The sequence below is a fragment of the Hordeum vulgare genome, chromosome 3H (assembly GCF_904849725.1).
Source record: "Hordeum vulgare subsp. vulgare chromosome 3H, MorexV3_pseudomolecules_assembly, whole genome shotgun sequence".
Classification (NCBI taxonomy): Eukaryota; Viridiplantae; Streptophyta; class Magnoliopsida; order Poales; family Poaceae; genus Hordeum; species Hordeum vulgare.
The window spans coordinates 600,923,760-600,943,706 of record NC_058520.1 but is presented as its reverse complement, the minus strand read 5'-3'; the positions used below and the strand labels follow the sequence as shown (position 1 = coordinate 600,943,706).

The window sequence follows — 19,947 nt, the reverse complement described above, 5'->3', positions numbered from 1 at the left end:
CTTGCAGATACTAATCTTTCAGGTGTGGTTGAATTTGACACATTCAGCTGTTAATACTCGAGAGTATTCTCTCACCTCCTGCCTGGCGATCAACAAATTTGGGTCGAATACTCCATCCTCGAAAACTGCTGCGATCCCACGCGCTGGTGGGCCGTCAACAACATTCTTCTAGTTTCGATTGCCGGAGAGTGCTAGCAGCATTCTTCTGGTGCCGTTGCAGGGGAAGGTCTGCTGTGACGGAATCAAGGAGGATGTTGGTAACGGAGTCGAGAAGGCCGAAGCAGAAGCCACCGTGGTCGACGAGCTGGGCCAGGTCGAGACCGTCCGGCATGTCCTTGATGGGAAGCCGCCGGAACACCTCGTGGTGGCCGACGAGGATGATGCACAGAGCCTCGAGCGTGGCGGCTGAGACGGGGTCATCGGCGAGGCCGTGGTCCGTGAAGCATGAGATCGTGCCCCTCGTGGGCAGTGGCGGAGCTTCACGGGCGCCAACCTGGACGGTGCCCCCCCCCCCCCCCCTAGCTCATTGAAAAACATGTGTATATATCTTGACATTAGATCAATTTATCTACTAAAAACCAGCTTATAGTGACTAACTTTGCCACTCCAGCCAATGCTCCACTCATGACTTTAGCGCAAGCTCCACCACTGCTCGTGTGCGATCCGTCGACCGATGGTAAGAGCATCTCCAACAGACGCGTTAAATTCATTTTACAGCACCATTTTAATAATTTTAGCGCGTCATGACCGATTCAGTTCAGCAGACACACAAAAATATAACGAACATCGGATAGCGTGTAGCAGTCTGGCAGACGCATAAAAAATATAGCGCCATTTTGTAGGCTAGTTTATTTTCTTTTTAAGCGAACGGGCCGGGAGTGTTTGATTTGAGTCCCCATTACCTGCAGGCGGCCCAGACTGACAGGAGAGAGAGAGAGAGAGAGAGCGCACGGTCGATGCAGGCCCATGCGAGGCAGCTTGTCGGCACAGGGAAAGAGACGGAGGGCGGAGACTGAGGGTCAGCCAGCCATTCCTTCTCGTCGTCCACCCAAGTTGAAAAAGAAGTGCACTCCCACTCCGCCGCCGTCTTCACTGAATCGATCGAGTGGCTCCTCCTCCCCCACTCCCCACTCACTCTGCCGACTCATCTCCGGGCCGTGCCGCCTGGACCGCAGCCGCAGGATACATTGGCGAGCGAGCACAACAGCGCGGAGCGAGCGAGCAGGAAAGAGGAACAAGGAGATCGCGCGCCGGCGACGCCATCGTCCTTCCACTTTCGGAGGCGGAGGTACGAAATCACCTCCTTCTCCCCCCTTTTTTTTCATTGGTTTAAGTCAGTCTCCCTTGCAACGCAGAGCTTTGTGGTCGGCAAGCCCCGGTCCGTAATCCATAAGCCTCCAAGGAACTGTCCGCAGCCCAATCCGTAATCCAGTGGCAAGCCCTTAGATTTTTTTTTTTTTTTGCGAGGCTAGATGCTGTATGAAGCTCGAGCAGGGAATTTTGGATTTTGCTCACGCTAAACCGCATGTTGAGTTGAGAATTCTAGGGTGCCTGTCAAAGTGAAGAGATACCAAGCGCGTTTTCACTAGGAGTAGACCTCCTAAACTTCCAGCTTAATCCTGTTTTGACTTGGAGCAGACCTCCTAAACTTCCAGCTTAACCCTGTTTTTTTGCTTTCTCAACTTTCACCTTAACCCTGTTTCTCACTTGGAGTAGACTTTCTGAACTTCCACCTTAACCCTGCTTTTGACTTGGAGTAGACTTCCTGAACTTTCAGGTTAATCCATGATGTCTTAATGGCTGCTTCTGACATCTCAACTTTGAAATTTAGAGCATTTAGATATGAAACTTCCAGCTTACACGCCTTTTTGAACTTCCAGCTTAATCCTGTTTTGACTTCCAGCTTAATCCTGTTTTGACTTGGAATAGACTTTTTGAACTTCAAGCTTAACCCTGTTTTTGACATGGAGTAGACTTCCTGAACTTTCAGGTTAATCCCTGATATCTGGATGGCTACTTGTGACATCTCAACTTTGTAATTTAGATATCTTAATTAATTGTCGAGCACACACTTCTTCGATGCTTACATGCCTTCAATTTTGCAGCGTGATATCTAGAACATGATCACCAGATCTACTCAAATGGATGACGGTGTTTCCCTCTCTTTGTTTCAGACTATCAGCTACTGACGGCCCGGTGCCGCAAACAGAGGAGCATATTTTTCTAGCTCCACAGGTTCTGAATTCTGAGAATTATTGCCAGCAAGAGCATGCTGTTTTTGCAGTTCTGACTCTGAGCAGATTGACATTTATCCTCTGTGTTCTTTTGGTTGGCGTGCCATCGCTTATTGATGATCCATAGTTTATACATTGGGGAGGTATTATGTTCCTGTTCTAACATAAGTTTTTTGTCACCCTTTTTTTTAGAACTCTTGAGATTCTACAAGTTCCCTGGCTATGAGGTTGCTATCATCCGTGGATCTGCCTCGTCATCCGTGGATGGCCATGGTTATCCTCCCCCTCCTCCTGCTCCTTGTGCCTCTCACCGCTGCCCAAATGTGGCCATCCTGTGGCGAGAGCGGCAACTACAAATCAAATAGCACCTACGAAGCCAACCTCAGGCTCCTCTCATCCACCCTCCCGAAGAAAGCAGCGTCCAGCACCAACCTCTTCGCCACCGACACTGTTGGCAATGCTCCGGATGTCATCTTCGCCCTCGCACTCTGCCGCGGGGACGCCAACGCCTCTGCCTGCGAGGGCTGTTTGGTTACCGCCTTCCAGGACGGGCAGGAGCACTGTGTGAACAATAAGGACGCCGCCGTGTACTACGATAACGATCCCTGCATGCTCAGGTACTCCAACCAGAATTTTCTGGCCACCACCCTCAATGAACATATGCTCGTCATTGCGAGCATCGAGAGCTTGATGAACTTCCCGAAGCTCTTGTTCACGCTTCTGAACAACACGGCTCAATCGGCCGTGAACAGCTCCAGGAGGTTCACTACCTCACGCTTAGACGTCATCTCCTCTCCTACGCTGTACTGCCTTATGCAGTGCACACCAGACCTGACCGCGAACGACTGCGCGGCCTGTTTGCAGCCTTACTTCCAGTATACACTCCAGTACATGGATGGTAAGAAAGGTGGTCGAATTCTGGGGACACGGTGTACCATGAGGTATGAGACATTCCCGTTCTTCCAAGGGGACCCCATGCTGCGTATTATCAACTTGGCATCTGAAGTTCCGGCGACCAACAACAGTACTGTGCCGCCAATTACTGTGAACCCACCCCCGCAGTCGCAGTCGCCGGTTGTGGCACCACCTGCACCTCCGGAGGCGCAAGCGACCATCCAAGAACTTAATGGTATGTAAAATTCTCACCCTTCTCCGCAGATCCTTGGTTGGGCATGGCACCACTGTTTCAATTCGATTCATTAATTTGGGTAACATGTCACGCATCTTGCATGGTACAATTTTCTTAGCGGAAAATTCTAGGAGAAGAAGAGTGAACTTCCTTTGTCTTTTCGATGAGCGATGCATGCAGCTATTAAAAAGAGCTTGTACTAATTATTTTATATGCTACTAGAGGTAAGTTAGGAAATTAGAGTCGTATTCTACATGAAGTTGTCTTCCATGGCAGTTGATTTAGCCTACATAGTTGCAATGTCCGCTTACAAGGAAAATCGATACTTATATCTTTTCACTGTTATAATAATTAGCTTATTATGCACTCCCTCCGTTCTATGATATAAGACGTTATTACATCTAGTATGCTCACATATTGGATGTAATAACGCCTTATATTATGGGACGGAGGAAATATGTGGTAACGTGGTAGCATTTTTAGACTAGTAGACATGAGCTTAAGAATAAATGAATAAAAAATAAATAAGTCAAAGAACTAATTTAAGTCAATAACAAAGAAAAAGATGTTTATTGATAAGAGGAAAGATGCTAGAGTCAGAATGGATCAAAGGTCAAAGGGGGGTGACCCATGTTCAATTGCTTAAGTGTGGTTGAGTGAGACGATCCACAACCACAACTGATTTGTCATTTCCTCTATCACCAAATAAATTCATTTTTATATTTCTATGAAAACTATATATGACTTTGTGTTCTTTTAGGACGCAACTCACGCCAGCGGGCGCTGTGGATTATCGCTGTGGCAGCTCCACTACTGTCAATATTTCTGTGTGTTATCTGTTTTGTTGTATGGATGAGAAGACGAAGAAAAGGTTTGTTGTTACCACGATTACAGCCTTCCTCTAAGAAAAACTACCACTTGTTTATGTAGTCAGCCTTAACGTTGTATGTGTGTCCCCTTAATTTAGGAACGGGAATCTTACACGATCAAGCTGCCATGAATAGGCCGGAAGAAGACGCATTTGTTTGGAGATTAGAAGAGAAGAGTTCAGAGTTCACTCTCTTTGACTTATCTGAGATATTGCATGCTACACACAACTTCTCCAAAGAAAACCTACTTGGGCAAGGTGGTTTTGGCCCTGTCTACAAGGTAAATGCATTGTCTTGAAAAGATTCAATCATATGTTCATTCTAAAATATATATTAAATCACTGTTACCTAAAACACATCCTTATATACTTACACTAGTGCTAATGACAGTACTCCAGTCTATAACGAATCGTGCTATGGTTTTCCTAGTTTCGTAAACTACCTTGGAAAATAATATAAGTTCCAGTATTCATTTTTAGAAATGAAGGCTGAGCCCCGGCCTCTGCATCGATAGATGCATACAGCCATATATTAAAATCGAAATGAAGTCTCGGAAAAGTACATGAAGTGTGCAGCAAAAATAAAATAGAACGATACAAGTCATCTTTCTTGCCCAAGCCAGAGATGATAAAAAGTTCCAGTATTCATAACGGCAGTTATCATATCACTCATCCTGTACTAGCAACCTACGGCGAAAAAGATGAAACCGCACGCTTTCCGTTATATTATCGAAGCCCTAGAATGAATTTTTTTACATACAATTGCTTGATATACATATATTATATACAGCCTAAAATCCGGTTTTATAAATGTAACTGAACCAACTATGATTAGCATAAGTAACCTAATGTAACCCTAAACTAGAAAGAATTATTTATGGAACTCTTGATAAACATGTTTATTTTTCCCTATTCAGCAGTGGACTGAAACTCTGAAGGAAATAGAAGTAATGCACTGAAATGGAATATTAAGGCCATGTATTGGATATATGATGTTGAGTTGTTGACATGCTGTTTGCTGCATATCCCAAAAATCCTTTTCCCGTGGATGGCATGCCATGAATTTTCTGTAATTTCACTACAATATAATGCCTCCAGTTTTTTTACATACTTCCAGGGGCAGTTACCAGATGGAACAGAAATAGCAGTTAAAAGGCTTGCCTCGCATTCAGGACAGGGTTTCACAGAATTCAAAAATGAAGTTGAACTTATTGCAAAACTACAACACAGTAATCTGGTCAAGCTCATGGGATGCTGCATTAAGGGAGAGGAAAAACTTTTGGTGTACGAATATTTGCCAAATAAGAGCTTGGACTTCTTTATCTTTGGTACGCACAATGTAGTTTAACCATATTTTGGATCGTGTTTCATCCATACTATAAAATGCACTCTAATGTGCAGATGTTAGCCGAACAACTTTGGTTGATTGGAATAAAAGATGTGAGATAATCGAAGGGATAGCCCAAGGTCTACTGTATCTCCACAAGCACTCTCGGTTGCGCATCATACACAGAGACCTTAAGGCCAGCAACATTCTCTTGGACCAGGATATGAATCCTAAAATTTCTGATTTTGGGCTAGCAAAAATTTTCAGCTCCAATGATACTCAAGGAAGCACAAAGAAGGTGGTGGGAACATAGTAAGCATATGAAACAATTAATCAGCTGATTTTCAACCTTTAAATTTTTGATAAAATTTTTTACTTGTGCCTCCAACTCATTTCAGTGGTTATATGGCTCCGGAGTATGCATCTGAAGGCATTTACTCGACCAAATCTGACGTGTTCAGCTTTGGTGTGTTACTTCTCGAGATCCTTAGTGGAAAAAGGAATTCTGGTTTCCATCAGCATGAAGACTTTCTTAACCTCCTTGGATATGTGAGCATTTGGCAAATTCTCGCAAACGTATATCCATTATTTTGTAGACCAAAGTCATCTTTTTCATGTTGATAAACTCTCTGCAGTCATGGCATCTCTGGGAAGGAGGGAGATGTCTTGAGCTTCTAGAAGCATCAATTGCTGAGGAGATCCATGCAGCAGAGGCTAGTAGGTACATTCACATTGCACTAATGTGCGTACAAGAGCACGCAGACGATCGACCAACCATGTCGAATGTCGTCGCAATGTTAAACAGCGAGAATGTTATTCTTCCAGAGCCTAAACATCCGGCATACTTCAACCTAAGGGTATCTAAGGAAGATGAATCGGGTAGTGTTCTGTGCAGTTATAATGACGTAACCATCTGCAGTAATAATGACGTTACCATCACCGAGGAGCCAGATGGCAGATAGTTGATCACTTTGCTTCAGTTGTTGATGGAAGTGCTAGCAATCAGACAACAGGCAGGCAGACCAGATCAAAGTAAACTCTCGCACACGTATATCATATTTTGGTTCTGAAGGATGGCGACCGGCATATCTCTGTAGCGGTTATTTGGTCCTGGGGTAGATGTAGCTCAGCATGTGTGCTGGGCCCTATTGATATGGAGGTTAATACTATTGTATTAAGCTTTTGTGCACCGCATCATTGTTTTCCACTGGTGGTGGTGGCTGCTGATGTAGGCCTTAACGGAAGAAGACTTGAAATCCAATAGATTTCAATCTGAAACTAGCTGCATTAACTGAATAACTGTTATGAAAAGAAGCATTTCTGCAGAGTTGTCATGATAAGGCTAACATGAAGGGGGTCTTTTTGGTAACGGTCGATAAGTTCATCGACCGTACTACTCATTGCTGCTAAGACTAAAAGGGGTTCTTGATGTAAACAGCAGCAGGTCATATATATAAAAGTCTAAAAGCATTGACCTATAGTTCTGGAGTAAGGTTTCCTTTTAGCTTTTGTGCAGAGCTGTTGATAACTAGACAAATTCATATCATCAACCCTGAAGCTATTAACTGACTGACCCTTGTTTCCTGTAGTAGCGAGCGCGCGGTGCTTTGAGTCACCTGGCTGGCTACAAAAAACACACCGTCCCGACACCATAGTTCCCATCCTTTGTTTCTCGCTAACACCAAAATCGTTTTCTTTTGCGGGTCTGTAACACCAAAATCTGATGTCAGATTTGTTAAAGTAGGCGTCAGGATGAGAAATTTAGTCTGTGAGCATGGTAATAATCTGCCAAAAAATTAAACTCAACTGGATTTGCCATGCTTACCAACTAACCTTATCATCCTCATCAAGCATAAATTGCCATAATAAAAGATTGATTTTCCATTGTCAAAAATCTGCTATCAGATTTATAGTCTTTTTTAGGCACACATATCAGATTTATAGTGGAGCCATTCAATTCAGAAAAATAGTTCATCGACTTTGAAAAAAAGATCATCACATTGGAAAAAAAATCATCCAATTTTTAAAAAGCTCATCGATTTTATAAAAAGTTCATCAATTTTTAAAATAAATCATTGATTTTGAAAAAAGGTAATCTAACTTTAAAAGGAAATCATCAATTTTGGAAAAAAAATGTTCACGAGCTTGAAAAAAAGTAAAAAACAACTAATAAAACCGTTCCAAAGAAGAAAAAAACTATAGCAAGAAAATTGAAAAGAAGGAAACAAAACTGTAAGTAAATACATCTAGCGAGGTTGGTGGGTTGGTTGATGAACATTTTTCAAACTCGTGAACTTTTTTTCAAAATTAATTTCGTTTTTCAAATTAGATGAACAGTTTATAAATTCGATGAACATTAACGATAGGTCGATGAAGTTTTCTCAAAACCAATGAAATATTCTTCAAAATCGATGAACTTTTGGTTTCAATTTCAGTGACTTTTCTCAATATGGCTGAACTTTTTTTAAACCATTGAATTGTTTTCAAAACCGTTGAGCTTTTTCCAAAATCGACGAACTTTTCTTCAAACCGATGAACTTTTATAAAAATCAATGATACTTTTTTCCATATTAGATGATCTGTTTTCAAATTCAATGATCTTTTTTTAAAGTCGATAAACTTTTATTCAAAATCAGTCATTTTTTTTCCAAACTGATGAACTTTTTTTGCATCTTACGGCTTTTTTCAAATATGATGAACTTTTTTTCAAAGTCGGTGAACTTTTTCCAAATCCAATGAACTTTTTCGAAATGGGTGAAATTTTATAAGAAAATTCAGTTTTTTATAATAATGAACTTTTATCAAAATTGTTGGACTTTTTTTCAAATCGATAAAATTTCCTTTCCAAAGCGATGACCTTTTTTTCATTTCTGTAACTTTTCTTTAAAATTGATTAACATTTGCGAGGGATTTTTGAAATAAAAATGTTTTGAGGGACTGTGATCTGGAGTGACCGTACGTGTGTGATTGAGAGCAAAAAAAAAAAAATTCGAGGGAGTGCATTTGAGAACGAATCGAAGCTCTAGCTTATTAATGGCCGGCCCAATGTTCGAGCGTGTGAGCGTCAATTTGTCAACCGAGCTTGAGGGGTTGTATAAGAGGGGAACTTGTAGTCACCGCTCCGTGCGGCAACCTGTCGGGGCTTCGCACAAGGTGAACCCAGACTGGGCTGGCCTAGTAAGCACGCGACAACTGTAGCACAATTATTTTTCGTTTTTCTTTCCATTTTCCTTTTTATGAAAACAAACAAACGTTGAATTTGCTAAATCATTTTTTGAAAATACTAATGTTTTTTAGAACACGGAACATATTTGAAAATGCCAACAATTTTTGAAGGATAAAAAAAATTGGAATCTTGAGAACAAATTTTTCAGCCAAGCACAATATTGAAAAATCTTGAAGAAATTTGGGACCGCGTAAAAAAAATTAAAGCACGAACATTTTTTGCATTTTAAGAATTAAATTTGAAACGGAGAACAATTTTGAATACGCCAAGCAAATTTGGAAGCATGAACAAATTTTTAAAAGAACGAACATTTTTTTAAGTTTAAGGACAAATTTAGAAAATCAGAGAAATTTTAAAAAATCCTGAAGAAATTCATAAACATGCAAAGTTTTTGAAAATACGGACATTTGTTAAATTTTGAGAAGAAATTTCGAAAAACAAGAACATTTTCTGAGAAACATTGTAGGAAATCCAGAACATCTTTTGATAATCCAGAACATTTATGGAAATTCCATAACAATTTTCTAAAAATCAAGAACAATTTTGGAGAAAGCAAAAACATTTTTTGAGCTTGAAGAATAATTATTAAATATCCCGATCATTTTTTTAAAATCCAGAACATTTTTTCAAATCAAGAAGAAATATTTTCTGAATTTGAATAGCTTTTTTGAAAACCCAGGAATTTTTCAAACAAAGCATAAACATTTTTATTTTTTTGAAAACCCAAGAATTTCTCTAAAAAACAAAATAATTTTCGAATTTGAAGAACAATTATTAACAATTTCGATATTTTTTTGATAATTCAGAACATTTTTTGAAAATCCAAGACATTTTTAAACAGAAACAGAAAAAAAGGAACATAAAAGAATAAAGAAAAAATGAAAATGAAAAAAAAAGAAAACACGGTTCAGGATACCTACTAGAAAGTTACCAAAACTGGAAAAATAGGTTAGGAAAGTCTAGAAGGTTCCCAAAATCGGGATCGCCGCAACTGGTAACGGGCCGGCCAGATCGCGTGCTCCCTTTTTATCCTGTGCGAAGCCCCGACATCAATGTCATCCTATAGGATTTTCTATATAAGAGGCCCCGGATCTCATTGAGCAAGGTAACCTTCCAACTAGTTGAAGTCGTGTGGGCGTAAAGGCCGGGTCATTGGCGAGTCCCTTTTTATACTATTCGCAACTCAGTGCGGCAACGAGTCGAGTCTCCGCACACCTCTCAGATGATATTTGGGCTTGCCCAACTCGCTTAATCATCGGTTTTGGGAACCTTCTATGAGGTTTTTTGAAACGGTTGTTTTTCTTTATTCGTTTTATGGTTCTGTTTATTTGGGCTAGCCCAACTCAATTAGCCATCAGTTAGGGGAACCTTCTATGAGGTTTCCTGAACCGATTTTCCTTTACTTTTTGTTCTCTATTGCTTTTCTTCTTCTTTTTTCAAGATTATTTAACTTCGTTAAAATAAGTTCATGTTCAATATTGTTCGTTAAATTCGAAAAATGTTTTTTCTTCTTAAAAAAATGATATAAATTTCAAATAATTGTAGTTTTTTAAAAACATTCATAATTTCAAAAAATGTTCGGCATTCTCAAAACAATGTCTGAGATATCAATTGTTTTCCAATTTTTCAGCTAAGTTTGTGGTCGAAAATTGTTATGAAATTTCGCAAAATGTTCCTGCTGTTCAAAAATGTTGCAAATTCTAGAAAAATGTTGTTTCTTAAAAATTGTTCATAATTTAAAAAATGTTCTATTTTTTGAAAGAATGTTTTGTAATTTTTAAAAAAATCATTAAATTTCAAAAATATATTTGTTTTTCTAAAAATGTTCTAAATTATAAATAGGTGCCGTTTTTTAAAAACATTCATAACTTCCAAAAATATCTGTGTTTTCCAAAAATGTTCTGGATTCTCAATAAATGTTTGTTTTTTCATAAAATGTTTGAAATACCAAACATTCGTTCAGTTTTTACACTAATTTCGTGTTTGAAAGTTGTTCTGAAATTTTGAAAAACAATCTTGCTTTTAATTTTTTTCCCATATTTTTACAAAATAATATTCCTAAATTTCGTATCTAAAACAATTGTCTTTTTTCAAAAAAATGTTCAAAGATTCATACAATAATCTGAATTTTTTCATAAAAATTTGGATTTTTAAATGTTGTTCTTCAGATTCTAAAAATGTTTTTGCCTTTCACAAAAATGTTCTAAATTTCAAATAGTTGCTCAAAGACATTCATAAATTCATAAAATGATTGGGATTCTCAAAACAAATGTTCTTGTTTTCGCAACATTGTTCTGGTGTCAAAATATGTTCATAATTTAAACAGTTGTTTGCAAATTGGAGTTCTATCAAATCTTCCCTTTATCACAAAAGGCTTCATACTTTAAAACGCCAGAAAAATAAAAATGTGAACATTTGTTAACATTACGAACAATTTGTTTCGAATGGAATTTATGAGTAAAAGTTTAGAACAAGAAAAATATGAAAAAGTTGAAATGAAAAGAAAAGGAAAAAATAAGAAATAAACAAGAAAATAAAAAACAGAAATAAGCAGAAAAAAATAAAAAATAAAACAATAAGAAACAACGACGCGGGAAACAGCGACCGGGAAACCGCAGCCCAGAAAAGCCTGCAATAGCGGAAAACAGCTTTGTACCACCAATAATGGGAAACCTTATTTGATGCTCTTTGCATCAAATAGGCGGACAAAAACGCAGGAGCTGCGAGCTAGCGGGCTTTGGACCGGTCCGTTAGCACTTTGACCGATCCCGGTTTTGGGAGAACTTCGAGAGGTTTCCTGCTGGTGTTTTTGTGTTTGGGACCTTTCTATAAGATTCCTTGAACCGTTTTTTTTTGTTTCTGTTTCAAAAATGTTTTTGATTTTCAAAAGGTGTTCTGGATTTTGAAAAAAAAAATCCGGAATTTAAAAATTGTTTCGCAAATTGAATATTTTTCTGGAATTTGCAAGAATGTTCCGGAATTTGGAAAATGTTCTGAAAATTTAAAAAAGTTCCGGAATTTAGAATTTAAAAAATGTTCCATGATTTAGGAAAATGTTCCGAAATTTTAGAAAATGTTCTAGAATATTTATCGAACTGTTTCTGATTTTTCAAAATAAATGTTGCCAAATTCGAAAAAATATTACGGATTTTTAAGAAATGGTCCGGAATTTTTAAAAATGTTCTGGCTGCACAATTTGTTCTCAAAACTAAAAAATGTTCGGGCTTTAAAAATTTGTTCGCGTTTCCAGATTTGTTTGTTTTTTTAAAAATTGTTCTCATTTTGAAAAAAAAATCAAGATTAGAAAATGTTTATGCTTTAACCAAGTGTTCTAGTTTTCCAAATTTGTTCATGCTTTTTCAAAATTGTTCTTGGTTTTAAAACATTCTTAAAATTCAAAAAATGTTCAACAACAACAACAACCAAGCCTTTCAGTCCCAAACAAGTTGGGGTAGGCTAGAGTTGAAACCCATAAGATCTCGAAGCCAAGTCATGGCTGTGGAACGTGGATAGCTAACTTCATCGCACTCCTGTCCATGGCAAAGTCTTTGTCGATATTCCAAACCTTCAGGTCTCTCTTAACGGACTCTTCCCATGTCAAGTTTGGTCTACCACGACCCCTCTTAACATTCTCAACACGCTTTATTCGTCCGCTATGCACCGGCGCTTCCGGTAGCCTCCGTTGAATATGTCCAAACCATCTGAGACGATGCTGGACCAGCTTCTCTTCAATCGGTGCTACCCCAAGTCTCTCTCGTACATCGTCATTCCGTACCCCGATCATTCCTTGTGTGACCACATATCCATCTCAACATGCGCATCTCTGCTACACCTAACTGTTGGATATGTCATCTATTGGTTGGCCAACACTCCGCGCCATACAACATCGCACGTCGGATATCTGTCCTATAAAACCTGCCTTTTAGCTTTTGCGGCACTATCTTGTCACAGAGTACGCCATAAGCTTGGCGCCACTTCATCCACCCAGCATTGATTCGGTGGCCCACGTCTTCATCGATATCGCCATCCTTCTGCAACATGGACCCCAAATATCAAAACGTGTCTCTCTCTCCGGTACCACCTGCCCATCAAGGCCAACCTCTCCATCCTCGTGCCTAGTAGCACTAAAATTGCACCTCATGTATTCAGTTTTAGTTCTACTAAGCCTAAAACCTTTCGATTCTAGAGTCCGCCTCCATAACTCTAACTTTTTATTAACCCCCGTTCGGCTATCATCGACTAGCACCACATCATCCGCAAAGAGCATACACCATGGGATATCTCCTTGTATATCCCTTGTGACGTCATCAAAATTCAAAAAATGTTCATACTTTAAAATTTTGTTCCGCTTTTAAATTTGTTCGGAGTTTTCGAAACTTTTTTTCTCAAGATTCAAAAAATGTTCGTGATTAAAAAATGGTTCGTGCTTCCAAATTTGTTCGCGTGTTTTTATAATTGTTCTCCTATTTCATTGCATTTTCAAAAAAAAACTGTTTGTAATTTCAAAAATTGTTCTCCTGTTTTATTTTTTCCTTCTCCCCATAAAAATATTGTTTGTTCTCAAATAATATTTGTGTTTCAGACATTCATGTTTGAAATTTTAGGAATAGTTCGAAACTACAACGGCTTATGGTTCGTATTGTTAAATTTTACAGTTGTTGGTATGTTCGTTAACATTCATGCATGTAACCTTCCACATCCGGTAGTCAGTCGAGATGGTTTACCAAAGCGCACTCCAACTTAGAGGTCCCGTGTTCGACTTCTGTCGCTAGTCGCCGCAAAATGAGGCGTATAGGAACTCCCACCAATAGCAGTGCGCCACGGAGGGAACCTCTCTTGAAGGGGAGCTCCAGATGGACAGCTCAGGCGCGCACACGAGGCCACAACCTCCTTTTTATTTTGTATTTTCCACATTTCCTTTTATCACTTTCGCTTTATTGAACTAGTGTGTAAAAAAATATCAATCATTCGAAAAACTTTTTATGTGTATATAAAAAACATTGACCATGTATTAAGAAAAGAGTTGATCAAACAGTTTAAAAATATCAAAAAATGTATGTAAAAAATTGTTAATCAAGCATTTGAAGACTGTTTTATGTGTATAGAACGTTCATAGAAAAATTCTAACCATTTATAAAAAATGTTAGTCATGTATTTGAAAATTGTTAATCAAGCATTTGAGAAAATGTTGACAAAGAATGTGAATTCTTTTAACCAGTCGTTTGAAAAATGTTTAACGTGTATAGAAAAATATTGACTATGTATTAAAAAAGTGTCGATCAAGCTTTGGAAGAATATGTTGAACATGTTTGTGGAAACTGTTATTCAAGAATTTTAAAACTGTTTAATATGTATATTAAACATAGTTGACCATGTATAGAAAATTGTTAATCTTACATTTGAATTAATGTTAATCAAGAATTTGAAAAAATGTTGAACAAGTATGTTAAAATTGTTAATCAAGCATTTGGAAAATGTTTATTGTTTAGGAAAAAATATTCAACATGTATAGAAAAAATGTTTAGCGTTTACGGACAAGTTCTGACCAAGTTTGCGCCCCACTTTTCTAACACCAACTCGACCATGGCCCATTTATGGTAGCTACATAGAATCCTGCGCGCGCTCGCTTTTTCTGTACTCTATTTCTTTCATGCGCTCATTACCGTAGACGCTCTATGCGCGAGATATAACTCTTAATCTGGGGCTCACCCAAAATTGTCCAACCCAATCACTCAAAACAAATCTAATACAGAAGTAAAAGGAAATAAAGGGAGTACTAAAACCTCTGCTGATTTTGTTAATTTTCTTGGTGTAGCACTTTGCTGTTGTACGGACCATTATGTCGTAGGTTGGGTGCCTGTTTAAAATCAGTTTCTACACACACATACATGTACGCACACACGTAATCCCCTCCCCCCCCTCCCCACACACACTACATATGTGCAAAATGTCATAATTTTTTACTTTCAGACGTGCCGTACAAAAAATATGTATTTTCAAATTGGTCGCTTTTATTTGTTTTTTGGCTAGAATTCTAATTTTTTGTTGTATTTATGTTAAACACAAGAGCTGTTTGTTAAAAACTTAGCTTTTTAAGGCATTGTTTGTTAAAAACATTTTCTTTACCCACGTTAAATGGGGGCTCTTAAATTTATATGAGCCATTTTATAATAAATGTTTTTTCTTGATCGTTGTAATGTCTTTTTGTACTACTCCTTTTTACGACGCGGGTGTTTGGTCAATAGCCAGGTAGCTTGGTTTCTCTCTAAAGCCGTTTGAGTTTATTTTGCTAAACAGGCCTCGGAGAAACACTCCACCATCAGGATATGGAGGTTGTAGCCAAAGGCTGACCCGTTTGAAGTCTGAGAGATCGGATGTATCATGTTAAAGCACGACCGAAGCATATATTAATTTCAAGACTAATTTTTGGATTGGCACCAAGAAACTTGATTTAGTTCAGAACGTAATGTTTTTGCTAAAGTTTTCTGGTATTGCCGAGCTTATGGTACCTTTAACTTATTTACATGTTTTTTTCTTTCAGGAGGCGGGACATCCTCTTGTTCGAGGTCTTTTGCATGGTGGTTCTGCCTGAAAAGATCTTTTCCGACCTACAGTTCGACGTCTTCCCTGCCGGCTCTACCTCGGTGTGGTCAAAATACACTTAATGGATGAAATAGTTCCCGAGGAGATACGATCCTAGGGCTGGTCAGGTTTCCCAACCCAACTCTCGAAGGCTACTGGTTATATAGTCCGTCAAAGAATAAATTACACCAACCAGAAAATCTTTTTTTGCCCCGCAGTTCAGCATCTTTCACGCCGATATGCACCTAAGCGTTGTTAAAACATACACAACAAGTGCAATATGGTTTCCGAGGAGATTCGATCCTCAGGTCGGTCGGCCTCACCCCAACCCGAGTCTCGGGGGCTACTGCACACCGCGTTTTAAATCCTAAAGTATGCCGCCGAGCAAGGAATTGATCCACAGGATGATTTCGCGAATCGACCTGAGTCTCAGGGGCTACTGGGATCAACGGTTTTATTTTTTTCCTTCAGGTGCATCTCAAGTTTTAGACCGACATGCACCTTTAGGGCTACTGGCTATGTATCTTGATAGTAATTGAATTGCAGTGATCAAAATCAGCCCACAACCAAGGTGGTGCACCACCTTGAAAGCAGTCCGGCATAAAGCTTGGATGCAAGTGGCTAGCTCCATAGAGGGAATTTCCGGCATTGAGTTCGGCCGAATTCCTTCAAATGTTTAGAGACCGAGGTAATCTATGACACCTCATATGCCGACCAGCGTTGGAGCTCGGCTACAAAAAGACACCTCGAATACAGTTCTGTTGGGTTACGTCGCATGGGAAACAAAAATTTTCCTACGCGCACGAAGACCTATCATGGTGATGCCCATCTACGAGAGGGGATGAGTGATCTACGTACCCTTGTAGACCGTACAGCAGAAGCGTTAGAGAACGCGGTTGATGTAGTGGAACGTCCTCACGTACCTCGATCCGCCCCGCGAACAATCCCGCGATCAGTCCCACGATCTAGTACCGAACGGACGGCACCTCCGCGTTCAGCACACGTACAGCTCGACGATGATCTCGGCCTTCTTGATCCAGCAAGAGAGACGGAGAGGTAGAAGAGTTCTCCGGCAGCGTGACGGCGCTCCGGAGGTTGGTGATGACCTTGTCTCAGCAGGGTTTCGCCCGAGCTCCGCAGAAACGCGATCTAGAGGAAAAACCGTGGAGGTATGTGGTCGGGCTGCCGTGGCAAAGTTGTCTCAAATCTGCCCTAAAACCTCCGTATATATAGGTGGGAGGGAGGGGGCCTTGCCTTGGGGTCCAAGGACCCTCAAGGAGTCGGCCGAGCCAAAGGGGGGAGGACTCCCCCCCCAAACCGAGTTGGACTTGGTTTGGTGGGAGGAGTCCCCCTTCCTTCCCACCTCCTTCCTTTTTTTTCTTTTCCTCTTGATTTTTCTTCTCTTGGCGCATTGGGCACTTGTGGGCTGTCCCACCAGCCCACTAAGGGCTGGTGTGGCTCCCCCAATGCCTATGGGCTTCCCCGGGGTGGGATGCCCCCCCCGGTGAACTCCCGGAACACATTCGTCATTCCCGGTAACTCCGAAAACCTTCCGGTAATCAAATGAGGTCATCCTATATATCAACCTTCGTTTCCGGACCATTCCGGAAACCCTCGTGACGTCCGTGATCTCATCCGGGACTCCGAACAACATTCGGTAACCAACCATATAACTCAAATACGCATAAAACAACGTCGAACCTTAAGTGTGCAGACCCTGCGGGTTCGAGAACTATGTAGACATGACCCGAGAGACTCCTCGGTCAATATCCAACAGCGGGACCTGGATGCCCATATTGGATCCTACATATTCTACGAAGATCTTATCGTTTGAACCTCAGTGCCAAGGATTCGTATAATCCCGTATGTCATTCCCTTTGTCGTTCGGTATGTTACTTGCCCGAGATTCGATCGTCAGTATCCGCATACCTATTTCAATCTCGTTTACCGGCAAGTCTCTTTACTCGTTCCGTAATACAAGATCCCGCAACTTACACTAAGTTACATTGCTTGCAAGGCTTGTGTGTGATGTTGTATTACCGAGTGGGCCCCGAGATACCTCTCCGTCACACGCAGTGACAAATCCCAGTCTTGATCCATACTAACTCAACTAACACCTTCAGAGATACCTGTAGAGCATCTTTATAGTCACCCAGTTACGTTGCGACGTTTGATACACACAAAGCATTCCTCCGGTGTCAGTGAGTTATATGATCTCATGGTCATAGGAATAAATACTTGACACGCAGAAAACAGTAGCAACAAAATGACACGATCAACATGCTATGTCTATTAGTTTGGGTCTAGTCCATCACGTGATTCTCCTAATGACGTGATCCAGTTATCAAGCAACAACACCTTGTTCATAATCAGAAGACACTGACTATCATTGATCAACTGGCTAGCCAACTAGAGGCATGCTAGGGACGGTGTTTTGTCTATGTATCCACACATGTAAATGAGTCTTCATTCAATACAATTATAGCATGGATAATAAACTATTATCTTGATACAGGAATTATAATAATAACTATATTTATTATTGCCTCTAGGGCATAATTCCAACAGTCTCCCACTTGCACTAGAGTCAATAATCTAGGCCTCACATCACCATGTGAATTACATTGTAATAAATCTAACACCCATACAGTTCTGGTGTTGATCATGCTTTGGCCGTGGAAGAGGTTTAGTCAGCGGGTCTGCTACATTCAGATCCGTGTGCACTTTGCATATATTCACGTCCTCTCCCTCGACGTAGTTGCGGATGAGGTTGAAGCGTCGTTTGATGTGTCTGGTCTTCTTGTGAAACCGTGGTTCCTTTGCTAAGGCAATGGCACCAGTGTTGTCACAGAACAAGGTTATTGGATTCAGTGCGCTTGGCACCACTCCAAGATCCGTCATGAACTGCTTCATCCAGACACCCTCCTTAGCTGCCTCCGAGGCAGCCATGTACTCCGCTTCACATGTAGAATCTGCTACGACGCTTTGCTTGGAACTGCACCAGCTTACTGCACCCCCATTAAGAATAAATACGTATCCGGTTTGCGACTTAGAGTCGTCCGGATCTGTGTCAAAGCTTGCATCGACGTAACCTTTTACGGCGAGCTCTTCGTCACCTCCATACACGAGAAACATCTCCTTAGTCCTTTTCAGGTACTTCAGGATATTCTTGACCGCTGTCCAGTGATCCACTCCTGGATTACTTTGGAACCTACCTGCCATACTTATGGCTAGGCTAACATCCGGTCTAGTGCACAGCATCGCATACATGATAGAACCTATGGCTGAAGCATAGGGGACGGAGCGCATATGCTCTCTATCTTCATCAGTTGCTGGGCACTGAGTCTTACTCAATCTCGTACCTTGTAGAACTGGCAAGAACCCTTTCTTGGACTGTTCCATTTTGAACCTCTTCAAAACTTTATCAAGGTATGTGCTTTGTGAAAGTCCTATCAGGCGTTTTGATCTATCCCTATAGATCTTAATGCCTAGAATGTAAGCAGCTTCTCCTAGGTCCTTCATAGAGAAACTTTTATTCAAGTAATCTTTTACGCTCTCCAAAAACTCCACGTTGTTTCCAATCAGCAATATGTCATCCACATATAATATTAGAAACGCCACAGAGCTCCCACTCACTTTCTTGTAAATACAAGATTCTCCAACCACTTGTATAAACCCAAATGCTTTGATCACCTCATCAAAGCGTTTGTTCCAACTCCGAGATGCTTGCACCAGTCCATAAATGGATCGCTAGAGCTTGCACACCTTGTTAGCATTCTTAGGATCGACAAAACCTTCGGGTTGTATCATATACAACTCTTCCTTAAGGAAACCGTTAAGGAACGCCGTTTTGACATCCATCTGCCAGATTTCATAATCGAAAAACGCAGCTATTGCTAACATGATTCTGACGGACTTAAGCATCGCTACGGGTGAGAATGTCTCATCGTAGTCAATTCCTTGAACTTGTGAAAAACCCTTTGCCACAAGTGGAGCTTTATAAACGGTCACATTACCGTCAGCGTCCGTCTTCCTCTTAAAGATCCATTTGTTCTGAATAGCCTTGCAGCCCTCAGGTAGTACCTCCAAAGTCCACACTTTGTTCTCATACATGGATCCTATCTCGGACTTCATGGCTTCTAGCCATTTGTTGGAATCTGGGCCCACCATTGCTTCTTCATAATTCGCCGGCTCATTGTTGTCTAACAACATGATTGACAAGACGGGATTCCCGTACCACTCTGGAGCAGCACGTGGTCTCGTCGACCTGCGTGGTTCGACAGAAACTTGAACTGGAGTTTCATGATCATCATCATTAACTTCCTCCTCAACCGGCGTCGTAATGACATGGGTTTCCCCTTGCCCTGCGCCACCATCCAGAGGGATGAGAGGTTCGACAACCTCGTCAAGTTCTATCTTCCTCCCACTCAATTCTCTCGAGAGAAACTCCTTCTCGAGAAAAGCTCCGTTTTTAGCAACAAAAACTTTGCCCTCGGATTTGAGATAGAAGGTGTACCCAACTGTCTCTTTTGGGTAACCTATGAAGACGCACTTTTCCGCTTTGGGTTCCAGCTTTTCAGG

General features: G+C 40.6%; 1 protein-coding gene across 1 annotated transcript; it reads left to right on the top strand.

Moving 5' to 3' along the window:
- Nucleotides 1–1,010: 1,010 nt before the first annotated feature.
- LOC123445556 (cysteine-rich receptor-like protein kinase 10) lies at nt 1,011–7,038 on the top strand. The gene is made up of 9 exons (XM_045122554.1): nt 1,011–1,288; nt 2,175–2,235; nt 2,427–3,363; nt 4,124–4,234; nt 4,331–4,512; nt 5,349–5,559; nt 5,633–5,870; nt 5,957–6,107; nt 6,194–7,038. Exons 3-9 carry the CDS (start codon nt 2,457–2,459, stop codon nt 6,518–6,520), a joined length of 2,127 nt encoding a protein of 708 aa, XP_044978489.1. The 5' UTR covers nt 1,011–1,288; nt 2,175–2,235; nt 2,427–2,456; the 3' UTR covers nt 6,521–7,038.
- Nucleotides 7,039–19,947: the final 12,909 nt, after the last annotated feature.